Source organism: Chiloscyllium punctatum, chromosome 4 (genome assembly GCF_047496795.1).
Source record: "Chiloscyllium punctatum isolate Juve2018m chromosome 4, sChiPun1.3, whole genome shotgun sequence".
NCBI lineage: Eukaryota > Metazoa > Chordata > Chondrichthyes > Orectolobiformes > Hemiscylliidae > Chiloscyllium > Chiloscyllium punctatum.
Genome location: NC_092742.1, coordinates 36,568,877 through 36,586,205, shown reverse-complemented (window position 1 = coordinate 36,586,205; position 17,329 = coordinate 36,568,877). Strand labels below are relative to the sequence as shown.

The window sequence follows — 17,329 nt, the reverse complement described above, 5'->3', positions numbered from 1 at the left end:
GGGAAGAAACATTTCTTAGTTTTCAAATTTTTGTATCTTCTGCCTGATAGAGGGTGGAAGAGGTCTTTGATTATGTTGCCCACTTTCCCGAGGCAGCAGGAAGTGTAGACTGAGTCAATGGAAGGAAGGCTGGTTTTCGTGATGGACTGGGCTGTGTTCACAACTCTCCATAATTTCTTGTGGTCTTCGGTTATGTATTCTAAGTGTGGTTGCAAAACCCAACTGCAGAGCTAGAAAGCATTCCATAGAGTAGGCAAGGAAGAGTTGCCTTTTTTAAAATTATGTGCTGGATTAGTGGTGCTGGAAGAGCACAGCAGTTCAGGCAGCATCCAAGTAGCTTCGAAATCGACGTTTCGGGCAAAAGCCCTTCCTGATGAAGGGCTTTTGCCCGAAACGTCGATTTCGAAGCTACTTGGATGCTGCCTGAACTGCTGTGCTCTTCCAGCACCACTAATCCAGAATCTGATTTCCAGCATCTGCAGTCATTGTTTTTACCTTTTTTTTAAATTATGGTCTTGCCCAATTTTTCTTGTTTGGCTTTCATCCTTTGTTACCATATTCTTTGCTGTTGAAGGAAACAACACCAACTGTTTCTCATTGTTCTTTCTTGTGTATTCTCCCACTCTATTATAGACATGTCCTATTTCTTGAAGTTTGGCTTCAAGATGTTCTTGAATCTTAACATCACTGTAAGTGGTACCCAAACTTAAGAAATGAACACATGACCACCTTAGGGATTTTATCATCCATCATATGTTTTATGAGCCCACTCCATCTGATAATGAAAGCTTCAATTCCAGACATTTTTTTTCTTTGACATATCTCAATGTTGGACACTTTGTTCTCTCATTTGATCTGAATGCATCTCATGCAAAATTGTTGAGCTGCTTAATATCTTGGGAATGGGTCGTCCAGGTCTCAGATATATATAACCATAGCTTTTGTATACATCAAGTTTTGTTGTAAGTTGAGTCTAATAAGGAAATCTTGTTTCCTCCACAGTTTCTTGCACAGACCAACATTGCCAAGCTTGCTCTGTCAATTTTGTTTTCCATCTCACTGTCAGAGGCCTTTGTCAGGTTGACAAAGGTACAGAAGGATCATCTTTTTTTTCTTCTATTTGCGAAAGGTGAAGATCATGACACATGTACATCTGCCTTTCCTGAATCCCACTTTGGCTTTCCAGCAGTGCACTTATCCTCTGTGGTTTAGCAGTCTTTTGGGCAGGACATTTGCTTTGCCTGCGAGCATGAGCTGTGACATTCCTCTGTGTTTGTCACATGTACATTTTTGTCCTTTCTCTTTGTGTGAACTGTCATGGCATTCTTGAACTCCAGATGAATGATTTTATTAATCCTATATTGTATGAGATAATTGTGTGTTTGTTGGCTTGCTATAGTATCCCAGGTTTGTAAATTTCTCTTGGGATCCTTAAACTTTCAATGAGGATGAGGATCTGATGGCTTTGTTGCAGAGCCTTTTTTCAAAGTAGTCTAGTTCTTCAAATATTTTTCAAGCCAATAAAAAAATTAAAGAGTGAAATCTACAAACAATGTAAAAATAACTCTCATTTTTTTCATAACTGGAACAAAATATATATGGGTTGAATGAATGTATGCATAAATTACATGAATCAATTATTCTTGTCTGGCACAAATTTAAGGAGGAAAGGTAGCTCAACCATAACTTATAAATAAAGTTATGGACAGTATTAGATTCAAAGAGGAGATATAAAATCACAAGAGAAAGCAGCAAGCTTGAAGGATTAGGAACTTTTGAATTCAGCAAATGTTTGGTCAACAGAGGGGAAATAGAGCATTACAGTAAAATTGTAGGGAATGTAGAAACTTAAATGCTTCTACAAATACATAGAAACAAAAAGATTAGCAAAGATAAATATAGATCCTTTACAGTCAGAAGTGGGGAATTTATAATGGGGAATAAAGAAATGGTAGAAGAATTGTGTACGCATTTTGGTTCTGTCCTCAAAAGTTGGCAAAATAACCTCCCAAAAATATTGGGGAAGGAAAAAGTCTAGTGAGAATGCAAAATTTAAGCAGATCAGTATTAGTTAAAAAAAAATTGTGCTTGGGAAATTAATGGGATTAAAGGCTGACAAATCATAAGGTCCTGATAATCTACATCCCAACATACTAAAAAAAGTGGTCTTAAAAATATTGGATGTATCGGTGGTCACTTCCAAATCTGTATAGATTCTGGAGCAGTTCCTACAGATTGTGGGGCTCAGCAAGTATAATCCCACCATTTAAACAGGTAGGAAGAGAATTACAGACCAGCTACTCTAACATCAGGAGTGAGGAAAATGTTGAAGTCTGTTACAATGTTGAAGTCTGCAATAACAAAATATTTGAAAAGTATTAATGGAATTCGATAAAGCCAGCATGAGTTTATGATAGGCAAATCACACTTCACAAATCTACTGGAGTTTTTGAGAATGTAAATAGTAGAATAAGCTGTGCTTAGCTCGCTGAGGGAGGATATTCCTGGAAATACATCCAGGGAAGTTATTTGGGTGGAACTGAGAAATAAGAAAGGGATGATCACCTTATTGGGATTGTATTATAGACCCCCTAATAGTCAGAGGGAAATTGAGAAACAAACTTGTAAGGAGATCTCAGCTATCTTTCCAAACATTGACTGGGACTGCCATAGTGTTAAAGGTTTAGATGGAGAGGAATTTCTTAAGTGCGTACAAGACAATTTTCTGATTCAGTATGTGGATGTACCTACTAGAGAAGGTGCAAAACTTCACCTACTTTTGGGAAATAAGGCAGGGCAAGGGACTGAGATGTCAGTGGGGGAGCACTTTGGGACCAGCGACCATAAGTCTATTCGTTTTAAAATAGTGATGGAAAAGGATAGACCAGATCTAAAAGTTGAAGTTCTAAATTGGAGAAAGGCCAATTTTTGACGGTATTAGGCAAGAACTTTCAAAAGCTGAGTGGAGGCAGATGTCCGCAGATAAAGGGACGGTTGGAAAATGGGAAGCCTTCAGAAATGAGATAACAAGAATCCAGAGAAAGTATATTCCTGTCAGGGTGAAAGGGAAGGCTGGTAGGTATAAGGAATGCTGGATGACTAAAGAAATTGAGGGTTTGGTTCAGAAAAAGAAGGAAGCATATGTCAGGTATAGACAGGATAGATCGCGTGAATTCTTAGAAGAGTATAAAGAAAGTAGGAGTATACTTAAGAGGGAAATCAGGAGAGCAAAAAGGGGACATGAGATATCGTTGGCAAATAGAATTGAGGAGAATCCAAAGAGTTTTTACAAATATATTAAGGACAATAGGGTAACTAGGGAGAGAATAGGGCCCTTCAAAGATCAGCAAGGCAGCCTTTGTGTGGAGCCGCAGAAAATGGGGGAGATACTAAATGAATATTTTGTATTTACTATGGAAAAGGATATGGAAGATATAGACTGTAGGGAAATAGATTGTGACATCTTGCAAAATGTCCAGATTACAGAGGAGGAAGTGCTAGATGTCTTGAAACGGGTAAAGGTGGATAAATCCCCAGGACCTGAACAGGTATACCCGAGAACTCTGTGGGAAGCTAGAGAAGTGATTGCTGGGCCTCTTGCTGAGATATTTATATCATCGATAGTCACAGGTGAGGTGCTGGAAGACTGGAGGTTGGCAAACGTGGTGCCACTGTTTAAGAAAAGTAGTAAAGACAAGCCAGGGAACTATAGACCGGTGAGCCTGACCTCGGTGGTGGGCACGTTGGAGCGAATCCTGAGGGACAGGAGGTACATGTATTTGGAAAGGCAAGGACTGATTAGGGATAGTCAACATGGCTTTGTGCGTGGGAACTCACGTCTCTCATACTTGGTTGAGTTTTTTGAAGAAGTAACAAAGAGGATTGATGAGGGCAGAGCAGTAGATGTGATCTATATGGACTTCAATAAGGCGTTCTACAAGGTTCCCCATGAGAGACTGGTTAGCAAGGTTAGATCTCACAGAAAACAGGGAGAACTATCCATTTGGATACAGAACTGGCTCAAGGGTAGAAAACAGGGGGTGGTGGTGGAGGGTTGTTTTTCAGACTGGACGCCTGTGACCAGTGGAGTGCCACAAGGATCTGTATTGGGTCCTCTACTTTTTGTCATTTACATAAATGATTTGGATGCGAGCCTAAGAGGTACAGTTAGTAACATTGCAGATGACACCAACATTGGAAGTGTAGTGGACAGCAAAGAGGGTTACCTCAGATTACAACAGGGTCTGGACCAGATGGGCTGAGAAGTGGCTGATGGAGTTTAATTCTGATAAATGCGAGGTGCTGCATTTTGGGAAAGCAAATCTTAGCAGGACTTATACACTTAATGGTAAGGTCCTAGGGAGTGTTGCTGAACAAAGAGACATTGGAGTGCAGGTTCATAGCTTGAAAGTGGAGTCGCAGGTAGATACGATAGTGAAGAAGGCATTTGGTATGCTTTCCTTTATTGGTCAGAGTATTGAGTACAGGAGTTAGGAGGTCATGTTGCGGCTATACAGGACATTGGCTAGGTCACTGTTGGAATATTGCGTGCAGTTCTGGTCTCCTTCCTATCAGAAAGATGTTGTGAAACTTGGAAGGGTTCAGAAAAGATTTACAAGGATGCTACCAGGGTTGGAGGATTTGCACTACAGCTGGGGCTGTTTTCCCTGGAGCGTTGGAGGCTGAAGGGTGACCTTATAGAGGTTTACAAAATTATGAGGGGCATGGATAGGATAAATAGATGAAGTATTTTCCCTGGGGTCAGGGAGTCCAGAACTAGAGGGCATAGGTTTAGGGTGAGAGTGGAAAGATATAAAAGAGACCTATGGGGCAACGTTTTCATGCAGAGGATGGTACGTGTATGGAATAAGCTGCCAGAGGATGTGGTGGAGTCTGGTACAATTGCAACATTTAAGAGGCATTTGGATGGGTATATGAATAGGAAGGGTTTGGAGGGATTTGGGCTGGGTGCTGGCAGGTGGGACTAGATTGGGTTGGGATATCTGGTCGGCATGGACGGGTTGGACCGAAGGGTCTGTTTCAATGCTGTACATCTCTATGACTCTAAGAAAGGGAGAACCAGTGGATGTAATAAATTTGAATTTTCAGTAGATTTTTGTTGAGATCCCTTTTAAAAGGGGTTAGTAGACAAAATTACAGCACATAGAATGGAGCATCCATCATCTTGTCATGAATTCTATTGACAGTGTGGGCTATTCTTGCAGAATCTGGAAATGAAATATTGAAGAAAAATATGTAAATTAGAAAGAATCTTTGTGATGATTTGTTTTTTTTCAACTCCATTACTATGTGACTCTTAATTATTTTCAATTATCATATTACAAACAATTTATTCAATTGACAAGTGAGTGTTAATAAGTTTGACAACATAGAACAGTACAGCACGGTACAAGCCCTTCAGCCCATGATGCTGTGCCGAGCATTCATCTTAATCTAAGATCAATCTAACTTGCACATCATGCCGTCCATGTGCTTATTCATTAGTTTCTTAAATGTCCGTAATGTCTCTGACTCTACTATCACTGCTGGCAGTGATTTCCATGCACCCACCACTCTGTGTAAAGACCCTACCTCTGACATCTCCCCTTTACCTTCTTCCAATCACCTTACTATTATGACCCCTCATGACAGCCATTTCTGCCCTGGGGAAAAGTCTCTGGCTATCTGCTCTATCTATGTGTCTCATTACCTTGTACACCTCTAACAAGTCACTTCCCTTCCTCTTTCTCTCTAAAGTGAAAAGTCCTAGCTCATTCAACCTCTGTTCCTAAGACATGCCCTCCAATCCAGGCAGCATCCTGGTAAATCTCCTCTGCTCTCTCTCTAAAGCATCTCTATCGTTCATATAATAAGGCGGCACGGTGGCACAGTGGTTAGCACTGCTGCCTCACAGCACCAGAGACCCGGGTTCAATTCCCGCCTCAGGCGACTGACTGTGTGGAGTTTGCACGTTCGCCCCGTGTCTGCGTGGGTTTCCTCCGGGTGCTCCGGTTTCCTCCCACAGTCCAAAGATGTGCAGGTCAGGTGAATTGGCCATGCTAAATTGCCTGTAGTGTTAGGTAAGGGGTAGATGTGGAGGTATGGGTGGGTTGTGCTTCGGCGGGGCAGTGTGGACTTGTTGGGCCGAAGGGCCTGTTTCCACACTGTAAGTAATCTAATCTAATCTAAAAAAAGGCAACCAGAACTAGACACAATATTCCACATGTGGTCTAACCAGGGTTTTATAGAGCTGCAGCAAAACCTCATGGCTCTTAAACTCAATTCCCCTGTTAATGAAAGCCAAAACACCATACAACTTCTTAACCCCAGCAATTTGGGTGGCATGTGAACCCCAAGACTCTGCTGTTCCTCCACACTGTCAAGAATCCTGTCTTTAACCCTATATTCAGCATTCAAATTTGACATTCCAAAATGAATCCAGTTTGAACTCCATCTACCAATTCTCAACCCAGCTCTGTATCCTGTCAATGTCTTGATATAGACTGCAACAGCCCTCAACATTATCTAAAACACCACCGACTTTTGTGTCATTGGCAAACTTGCTAATCTACCCTTCCACATCTTCATACAAATTATTTATAAAAACCGCAAAGAGCAGAGACCCAAGAACAGATCTCTGTGGGTCACCACTGGTCACTGACCTCCAGGTGGAATGCTTTCTATCCACTACTATTCACTGCCTTCTTTTGGCTAGCCAATTTTGTATCCACACAGCCAAATTTCCATGTATCCCATACCTCCTAACTTTCTGTGGGGAACCTTATCAAATGCCTTCCTGAAATCCATATACACTACATCCACTGCTTGACCTTCATCAACTTGTCTCGTCACAGCCTCAAAGAACTCAGTAGTATAGACATTTCCAAAATTTGCAATAAAAACTATTCAGTTGAAAATATTGTCTTCTAAAATGATGATCTGAGTAGTTACTGGAGTTTATAATCATATGGTAACAAAAACTGTTGTCTTTTGAGCCAGTATATGAAAACATAGGAATCTGTACTTCATGAGAACAATATGCAAAATAGATATAAATTCATGCTGAGAGATTTAATTTGAAATGTATTTTGTTTATATTTATGTTTGGTCCAATGCAGATTTTGAACTTACATGGAAATGGTCTGCGTAAGCTAAAAGGTATCTCCAGACTCTCAAATTTACAGAAACTAGTTATCAGCTTTAATGAACTCACACAGCTAAATGACCTTTCAAACCTGGTAAGAACTTTAAGATCCACTTCCAAGCCCTAATTGTTTTCAGGATGAAGTGAACTGATGGCTATGCAATCTGATGCTTGAAAGGAATTGGTGGCAATATGAAAATTTTTCTGTTTCTTTACGCCTGTAGTGGTAAGACAAAATCAGTGTTAACAACCAAGTAGGGCGAGGATTGACAAATTCCCCATTCGTGTTTGATTACATAATCACTTTAGGACAACACATTGTCCAGCAGTTGATAAGATGCTGATTTCAGTAACACAGTGAAATAAACAGCTTGACACGGTGATGGGGGTAGTGCATGTGTTTTTGTATTGCATAAAGAAAACAAGTTATTTAAGTGTTAACTATTGAGGTTGGCTGAACAACATTTTAGAAAGCATAATGGAAGCACAGACCTCTTTAACTGTTATTCAAACAACTGTGAACAATACAATACTTTGTCTTTCTGTTTGGCTGTCTTGCAAAACCTTTGGTAAGATCTGATGCATCGTTTGCTTTTCACTTTAAATTCCAAATATGGAACTCTAAAGAAAGAAAAGGCATGCGGCTCTGTCCTGTTTGTTCCCAATCCTACAGCCCTTTTAAGGGATGCTGCACTCCAATTTTTTGGAGAAACTAGCTTCAGAACACCATGCAACAAGTGTGAAGTAATGTTGAGGCAAGACGAAGTTTGTGCAGAATGGCAATCCGATGATTATCGCACCACAGAAGATCTGGACCAATATCCTCCCCGTTCTATTCTGCTATCTCCCCTCTGTATTTTCCTTAGCTATTCATTCTGAGTACTTTGGATCTTTGAATATTAAAGTCCTTACTATTTTTAAATCAGGTTACCATGAAGATCCCTTCTTCTCAAACTTACCCCTTACTCAAAGTATGGTGATCCTCAGTTCAAATTCAGCATCAATCATCTCTTTCTAATGAGAAAGCAGCCCTTTGGCCCTCTGAGACTGTAGCAACTTTATTAATCCTCCTTAGTCTGTTCCTATTTATTATCGGACTGTTTCCTTTCTGTTACCATCCAAAACTTTTAGTACTTAATATACCTCGGTCCTCTTTCCCACTTTTATATGTTGGCTCTCATCACCTCTTCGAGTTTAGTTTCCCTTCTCCAGCATTAATGAAAGTTGTCCAAGACTTGTTGAAGTGCAACCTTTCTTTTTTGAATAAATGCTTCCTGACCCAGAACTGATTCCAATGTCTGAAGAATCTTAAGCACGCCCTCCTGCAACTTGCGTCAGGTCACTTTTCATCCTTCCATCTATTTCTGTTTGAAATAAGTAGTGTCAGTAGGATTAGTCCAGAGATTCGTTTCTCCAAAATTGTACTTTTCTCAACCCCAACTCCTGAGAATCTGAAAATGTGATTGGTGACATGTATTATGACTTCTGGCTTACTCCATCCTGCTGAAGAGAATTCTTCATCTTTTCTGTGATATCCTTTTATCCTAGCATCAATTTGTATGCTAATAAATAAATGACTATATTTATCTCTAAACCCTTATCCATATCTTTGTTACTACTAGATGTGACAATTTCAATGTAATGCTCGCTGACCTCCCAATCTTGCAATTTTCATACACTTGAACTTACCAAAACAATATGCTTGTATCCTAACTTTGTCCTACTTAACTGTCATTCCTGTGTTCACTCTCCTGCATTTTCTCCTGGTCCAGCATTTGATTTTAAAATTTTTGACTCTCTTTTTCAATTTCATATCCAGCCTCATCCCATCCTATCTCTTATCTTCTATAACCCTCCAATATCTCTTTACTCCTCCAATTCTGGCTCCATAGGCATTGCATTAGCAATCATTCCTTTGATGGTCTAGGTTTAGGCTCTGGAGGTTTTTGCATGAACCTCACCATGTTTTTATTGAAACAAAAACAGAAATTGCTGGAGAAACTAAGCAGGTCTGGTCGCATTTATGGATAGAATGCAGAGCTAACATTTTTTGACATTCACAACAACCTACTTCTTTGGCCAAGTGTCTAATCATTAGGCCTAATGTTTACTAATACTACAAAACACGCTGTTTGCATGCCACACACAGAAGCACCATACAATAGATGGAGTTAAGTGATTCCAAAAGCAACGGATCGGACCTGTGGTCCTGCCACATCCAGTTGTAAATCTTGACAGGTAATTATAATAACGAGTAGCAGAGAGAATTTCCATAAATATCTTCATCCTCAATGATGAAATGGTTAAGTACATCAGTACAAAAGCCAAGACTGGAGGATTTTCAAGAGTGTCCAGCCAAATACGCTAAGTGAATGAACCATTTCTGCTCCTCTTGAAGTCCCCAAAAACACAGATGGTCTTCAATCAGTTTTATTCATTCCATATGATATCAAGAAGGCATTGGGTATAATTATCAGTACTTTGGAAAATTATTGGAGAAGATTCTTAGATACACGATTTATTAGCATTTGGGAAAGCATGCTTAATGCCAGGGAGATCTTGTCTCAAACTTGGTGACTTTTGAGAACGTATTAAAGATGATTGATGAGGGTAGGCCAGTGGATATTGTCTGCATGGGCTTTACAAAATCATTTGACAAGGTGCCTCATGGTAGGCTGGTCCAGAAAATTGTCATATAGGATCAACAGTACGTTGGCAAATTGGACACAAAATTGGGTTGGTCTTATAAGACAGAGGGTGGCTGTGGAAGGGTGTTTTCCTAACTGGAGGTCTATGACCAGTGGTGTTCCACAAGGATTAGTGCTGAGATCTCTGTTGCTTGTGATATGTATATTAATATATAATATATACTGAAATGCTTTGGATGAAAACGTAGGTAGTTTAATAAGTTTTCAGCCAAAATGAAAGTTGGAGTTGTGGATAGTCAGGAAGGTTATCAAAGGATACATAGAAAATAGGAGCAGGAGGAGGCCAAACCAGCCCTTTGAGCCTGCTCTGCTATTCATCACAATCATGGCTGACCATCCAACTCCATAGTCTAATCCTGCTTTCTCCCCATAACCTTTGATCCCATTCATCCCAAGTGGTATATCTAGCTGCCTCTCGAATACATTCAATGTTTTGGCATCAACTATTTCCTGTGGCAATCTAAGTGGATAATGAATTCCACAGGCTCACTACTTTTTGAGTGAAGAAATGTCCCCTCATCTCCATCCAAAATGGTGGATCCCAAATCCTTAGACTGTGACCCCTAGTTCTGGACACATCCAACATTAGGAACATCCTCCCTGCATCCACCCTACCTAGTCCTGTCAGAATTTTATAAGTCTATGAGATTCCCCCCTCATTCGTCTGAACGCCAGCAAATATAATCTAGGCCTAACCTAGGCCTCGTCAATCTCTCCTCATGCGTCAGTCTCGCTATCCTCTGAATCAGCCTGGTAAACCTTCGCTACACGAGAGAGAGAGAGAGAGAGAGCATGAGCATGAGCATCCTTCCTCAGAAAAGGAGACCAAAATTGCGCACGCTATTCTCGGGTGCCCTCACCAAGGCCCTGTATAACTCCAACAACATCCTTGCTCCTGTTCTAGACAGCAAGATATAGACCAGTAAAAAGTTGGATGGAGAAATAGGAAGTGGAGTTTAATACAGACAGGTGTGAAGTGATGCATCTTAGGAGATCTATTGCAAGAGGAAAATATACAGAAAATGGTTGAGCCCTTAGCACTGATATACAGAGGGGGTTTGGGATGCAAGTCCATAGCTCCCTGAAAGGAGCAATACAAGTGGATAAGGTGGGTAAAGATATGTGTGGTGTGCTTGTCTTCATTGGTCAGGGCATTGAACCTAAAAGTTGGCCAAGTCATGTTGCATCTGTTTCAGTCTTTCATTAGTGTTATGACACTGAGGCGAACCCCTCTGTTAATTAAACCAAACACACAGAAAAGCTCGCTTTGCCTCATAATCTCTTAAAATATAAGTGACAGAGAACTCCCAAATTCCACTATTTAAAGAAAATAACATCATTATTTTCTCATCTAAAAGTGAACATTAAACAAAACAAATAATTATTCATAAAGCTAAGTCTCTCTCTCTCTCTTAACTGCTTGCTATCTGTCTCCAACTCTATAACAAAATGCTATTCCAATGAGATACTTATTAAAATTACATCAACTTCATTTCAAAACCACATAGTCTCTGTTGTCTTCTGTGTCTTCACTGTTCTGCCTACTGATCTCCCTGGGTCATTGTCTTTCTCTTTACTGTAAGTATGTTTCACGTGAAAAGGATAGAGAGTGTTTACTAATTTGTTTGAGAGAAAGATGTTAGATGGGCAGTTAGCTCTCCAGGAATTTCTCATTACACAGACGTGAACAGACAAGGAATACATGGGATATGGGCCATGTGCAGGCAGATTGAATTAATTTAGAATAGCATAATGGTTGGCACAGACATGGTGGGCCGAAGAGTCTGTTTCTGTACTGTATTGTTCCATGTTCTGTGTTAATGTGGGTTAGTCTCAATATCTGAAAGTTGTCTAGCCTTGAGATGTTTCACAATATTAAAGTGCAGAACTTCAATATTGCTGAAAAAGAGAGATTTTGTCAAAACGTTTTGGCTTGCCTTCACCATTACAATTCACAAGACTGCCAGTTTAAGGGGAAACTAACATTTTAATGCTATTTGAGTGAAGAGGGATGATTAGTTGGCAGTTGGACTGTGATTGGTAGAGATATTGCCATGGAGAACACTAGATAATCATGAGTCACAGTTAACTATCAGGTTTTGTTTACATTTTAAACCAGTCAGGTGACTCTCCGCAGGGTGTTGTTTCAAAAAATGAGCCAGTGAATGGCTGTCACCTATCTTGTTGAGTTGAAGCAAATGCTGTAAATGTAAATGCTCCTTCAATCTGCAAAATTTAGAGAAGTCAGCCCCACTGTGAACCTAACTGACAATCCTAAATTCTTTTTTCCATTGTTAATTTCCTTTACCTTGTTCCTTGATTCTGAATCTAGTAATTTAAACTTCTGCAGTCTCATCTAAGATTTTTGGATGCAAGCCACAACCAGTTGATAACTTTAGATGGTTTCACTGGAATGGAGAATCTCAACTATTTGGACCTGAGTTGGAATCAATTGACTTACATCAAGAAAGAAATAGGAGTTCTTCATAAACATGCATTTGAACTTCTTACACTTGATCTCTGTCACAATCCATGGAAAAAGGTATGTTTCGTTGGCGTTTAAATGACAAAGATAAACAATGGAATGTGATTTAGATTATTTTAAATTTCAATTAGTTTTATTTAAATTCATTTTCAAGAGCATTTTTCATTAATTCATGGATCCAACTGTTTACAATACTTAAAACATTTCCATACATTGTTTCGCTTATATAGTCAGTTAGTATTTCTTACCTGTGACCTTCCTTCAACTACTTTGAAGTGAAAATATGTAGTCAAATGCCAACACATTGCTGTGAACAAAATTATGTACACAATGACCGTTCAACATAATACCAATGTTTAAAACTAGATGGATTAACCTACAGAATGAATGATGAACCATCTTTATTGTTTGATCTCATTATCTATTCCCATTTTTAAAATGTGTAACTGGAAAGGTGGTTCACAATCTATCACATTGTGGAATGCAGCAATGCAGAGTCAAACCTCAATTTTGCTGAGTTCCCAGTCTCTGATAGAGAAAATAACAGAATCTATGTTTATTACGTTGAATAATCAATTCATAAAATATTAGGCCAGCTTGTCTTATGATTATCAAATGCAAGAAACAATTATACTTGGGTAACCTAAAGTTCTACATCACCAAATATGATGATGCAGCTTTGGACTGGTAGAGATTGGCAAGGAGATCCTTACTCTGAAAGACAAGTTAATTCATTAAATACTAATTCATTTGCATAATTTCACATTTTCCATTGAATGGGTTTATATTATAGATGCCAATTTGATTCTGCTTTAAAATAAACTAACCTTAATTGATTCCAATAAGTCTAATCATTGTTTTTACCCATATCAAATTTTTTGATAGCCTGATTTATTACGTCCGCTTGTCATTGGCCAATTAAAGACTCTCACTTATCTGAATGGGTCCATTGTAATGGAGGAAGAAACTCTAGCAGCTCTGCAAATGATTGCTGAATCCAAGATTACGCAGGTATGATCAACATTGATGTTAACTTCTCTGATTTCTTTGACTGTATACACTAAAATTGGAAAAAAATTGTTTTCAATCAATTCACTTTTCAATTTGAGCTGTGTGGATACTTTTTTTTAAATCTTAGGCTCACTTTTTCAATTTTTTTTTATTGGCATGCTGCTTAAAACATTAATAATTGACATACTATTTTTCAATATTAAAAAATTGGGTATTTCACACAGACTTAAGATGGATATGCTACCTGATAGAAAGGCTTGCTCTCTGACTTTTATATTTTTTATTAATACTCTATGTAAAACTTTAAATATCAGTTTTGATTATGCTAACACATTTCCATATATCAGTTAAGTTCAGACTTACGATCTCAAGTTATTATTGACATGGAGTGAATTTATTTTAAAAATGAAGTATGACATAAACTTATTACGTACACTTCTTTTAATTCATTTAGGGGATATAGGCTCTGCTGGCTAGGCAGTAACTCTCCAAGTTACTACCTCCAATTTGCAGGTACACCAAATACAAAATGTGAAACTGGTATAAAGAATTCAGCTAGGTAAAAACAATGACTGCAGATGCTGGAAACCAGATTCTGGATTAGTGGTGCTGGAAGAGCACAGCAGTTCAGGCAGCATCCAAGGAGCTTCGAAATTGACGTTTCAGGCAAAAGCCCTTCGCTGTTCATCTGATAGGTTACCTTCACTTTTTGGATTCATTCTGTTTTTAACAAATTGCACTTAGCAATATTAAATTTGTGGTGGTTAGTTGGCTCTGTTGGCGAGAGTGTGGTGTGGTATAATGCCAGCAGCATGGGTTCAACAACTACTGGCTGTAGTCATTCATGGAAGCCTGCTTTCTTGACATTTCCCATGTTTGATATGGAATGGTATCCCTCAAGCTATGTAACTAATAATCTGTCTCTGGGGAGCAATTGCTATGATCTTTTGTAGACTATGGCTAATTAGCTATTGATGCAGTCAAATTATTTTGAACATATAAAGTAATTATAAATTCCAATCTATTTTGCTGTTAAACAAGCCACTCTGGTCTTTTGTATTATTGTCCTTAATAAAAATTTAACTCTTAAAAATACATTTCTGAACACTTTGACATTAGAAACACAAAGACAGACATTGGGCTAGACTTTTTAAGAAATTCCTACTCTGTTTTACAAAATGAAAGGGCTCCTCATTTTTGTCCAGAGATTCCAATCAGCATTTCTTTGAAAATGTGAAGTGTACTTGGAAGGTTGCTCATAGTGCAGAACTGTTAGGAAAAGGCAACTGCACCCCTTTGCACAGCAGTCAACTGCTGTACTCTGAAAGTTAGAGAGTGACAGAGGAGTGGATTAGGAGCAGGCAAAGAGAGAGGAATGCATTGGAGGATGGATGGAGGTAGGTAGGTACAGCATGGAAAAGAGGGATGTTGGGTCCAGAACTTGGTGTGATATTAGGTCTTGGGGGAATAGGGGTGGGGTGGGGTGAGGTGAGGTGAGGTCAGGGTCTGAGAGGAGTAGTTGGAGTGTGTGAGGTCAGTATTTACTTAGTTGAAAATTTAAACAGGAGTTAGACTATGCATTTGTAGTCTAACATTTCCTGAGTAACTATTCACTTACTTTCATCAGAACATTTTGAACTTTATAATCAAAATGTAAATTTGTGGAGACATCCAAGCATAGTGGAATTGTCCAAATGAATCTTCAGTTTCCCAGACAGTTCCTTCGAGTCTACTATGATTAGGATTCTGTAGGTGCCCGGCAGTACTCCCATGTATGCTGGAATGATTGTTTGCTCCAGGCCATTGTTTGGATTAGGGTTGTTTGGGGAGTGCTGTGTAAGGGGAGGGGACATGGCAGAGGAGTTGGCATGGTTTGTTGCATAGTGTTCACAATCATGTTTGGTCATAGAAGTAGTTTTCAAAGAACAAAAACAGAAGAACAGAGAACCAGAAGCTGAAGAACTTTTTCTGAAGTCTTATTAGACTCAAATGTTAACTTTGTTTCTCTCTCCACAGATGCTAACAGATCTGTTGAGCTTCTCCAGAACTTCTGTTTTTGTTTTTTGATCCATAATATCTGTAATGCTTTGCTTTTATTAAGTTTCAAGGAAGATCTCAAAAAAGAAGAGTGAGGTAAACAGAGTTGAGCCATTCCTGCATTTAGTGACACCTGAGGAAGGATTTGGAGCTAAGTATGTGACGATGCTATCACTTTAAAAAGGTTATTTTATTCTGGTTTTTTTTTTGAAGAGAGATTGTAAAGGTGGAAGTGCCAAAGTGGCTATGAAAATGGCTGAAGTAAATAACGTGGGAGGCATTTAGGTTTTTTTTAAAACAGTTATAACAACAGAAGGGGAGTGGCCAGTTCTCACCGACCAGGCTTTCTAATTTTTCTTAGCTTTAGTAGTCAGAAGTTATTTGGGTCCTAGACGAGTTGGAGCTTCAGTGAATGATTCCCTGGCTACTACTTTCTCTGAAGTCACCCTTGATGTTGTTTCTTCCTGGAATGGAGAACTGTATGTGAGAATCTGTGTCTGAATTTACCTTTTTGCCAAGGGTGTGTTTGTGGGATATTACTATATTGAAACATTTAATTAATGTTGAAAATGTGTTGCTGGAAAAGTGCAGCAGGTCAGGCAGTAATCCAAGGAGCAGGAGAATCGACGTTTCAGGCATGAGCCCTTCTTCAGGAAATGCCCGAAACGTTGATTCTCCTCCTTGGATGCTGCCTGACCTGCTGCGCTTTTCCAGCAACACATTTCCAGCTCTGATCTTCAGCATCTGCAGTCCTCACTTTCTCCTAGAACAGTTAATTAGTATACCTATTATTCGGTTAATACTTCCAATGTTCAAGTTTTTAAATTCCTCTTTCTTTTGTTTGTATTTGAACTGTAGTGTTTAACTTATTGTGTTTTGCTTAATGTCAAGTGGTTTGACCAGTCACATCATATCTGGAACATATAGTTCGCATCTACCTTTAAAATAAGAAAACTTTAGGGTCTAAACTACCTTCTTAAAATAATTTGATGGGCTCTGGTCTGGACCATAACATGTGGGAAGTTTCATAGAGGGTTATTCTCTGTGGATCTTCTGAGCCTCTTCATGTAATTGTATCGTGCTCACCACAGTAAGCATGAACCATGCCTCCATGGTTTACTTTCATTGTAGTCAGCAGTAAAAATGATCACCACTGTTAGGATCTTATAGGTTTCTTGCTGCCAACAACATATAAAGTACAAATATGGAGCTGTTCAAGTACAGCAAGTCAAGAAGAAGACTGTGTAGTTTCGATGTGTGAATAGCTGCAAAGAGCTGGCTGATTGAGGAAATTTAGCACCCTGCTTTGATGACAGAGAAGGCAGCCAATATATTTATTCAAAATTGCCCAAGAAACCACACCACTTGCACCCTGTCAGCTTGATCCAGATTTGCCACCTTGGTCAATGCAGTGTTCAAGATCTGGAGAAACTCCCAGCAATGCTACAAGTATGTTCTGCACTCATAAGGGTAAATACCACCATTTCTGCTCTCTGCTTCTTCCAATTTGCTTTATCTCTATCACTGCACGTAGGTCCCACCAAGACTCATGTCATCTTCTCTCAATCATTCCCACCCACTCTATCCGCAAACTACATACTCTACTTGCCCGCTGAGAAAAGTGATGCGGTGTTCCTTCTGACTCTTCTTACTCAGAAGGAACACCTCATCACTTTTCTCACAACAGCACTAATACTAACAGCAGTGCTGTCCACTTTCATCTTACTCAATCCCTGCACTTCCCTCATTTCAGGAGAAAACCTGAAGGCCCAAGACATGTGGTGGAGTACTCAACATTCATCTCGTTACCTCTAGTGAGGAGCGAATCTTCACCTTATTGGGAAAAGACATTAAAACCAATGTGATAATGTTGAGATCTCCAGTTATCAGCAACTAGAACACAGACAGTACAGCTTAGGAACAGGCCCTTTGGCCTAACATGCC

At 39.3% G+C, this 17,329-nt stretch overlaps 1 protein-coding gene across 1 annotated transcript in view; it reads left to right on the top strand.

Moving 5' to 3' along the window:
• lrrc9 (leucine rich repeat containing 9) overlaps positions 1-17,329 on the top strand; it is a 242,353-nt gene that overhangs the window by 116,769 nt on the left and 108,255 nt on the right. Inside the window, exons 19-21 of the mRNA XM_072568390.1 lie at positions 7,119-7,238; positions 12,203-12,394; positions 13,223-13,348. Coding sequence (XP_072424491.1) covers positions 7,119-7,238; positions 12,203-12,394; positions 13,223-13,348 — 438 coding nt within the window. The remainder of the gene's footprint in view (positions 1-7,118; positions 7,239-12,202; positions 12,395-13,222; positions 13,349-17,329) is intronic.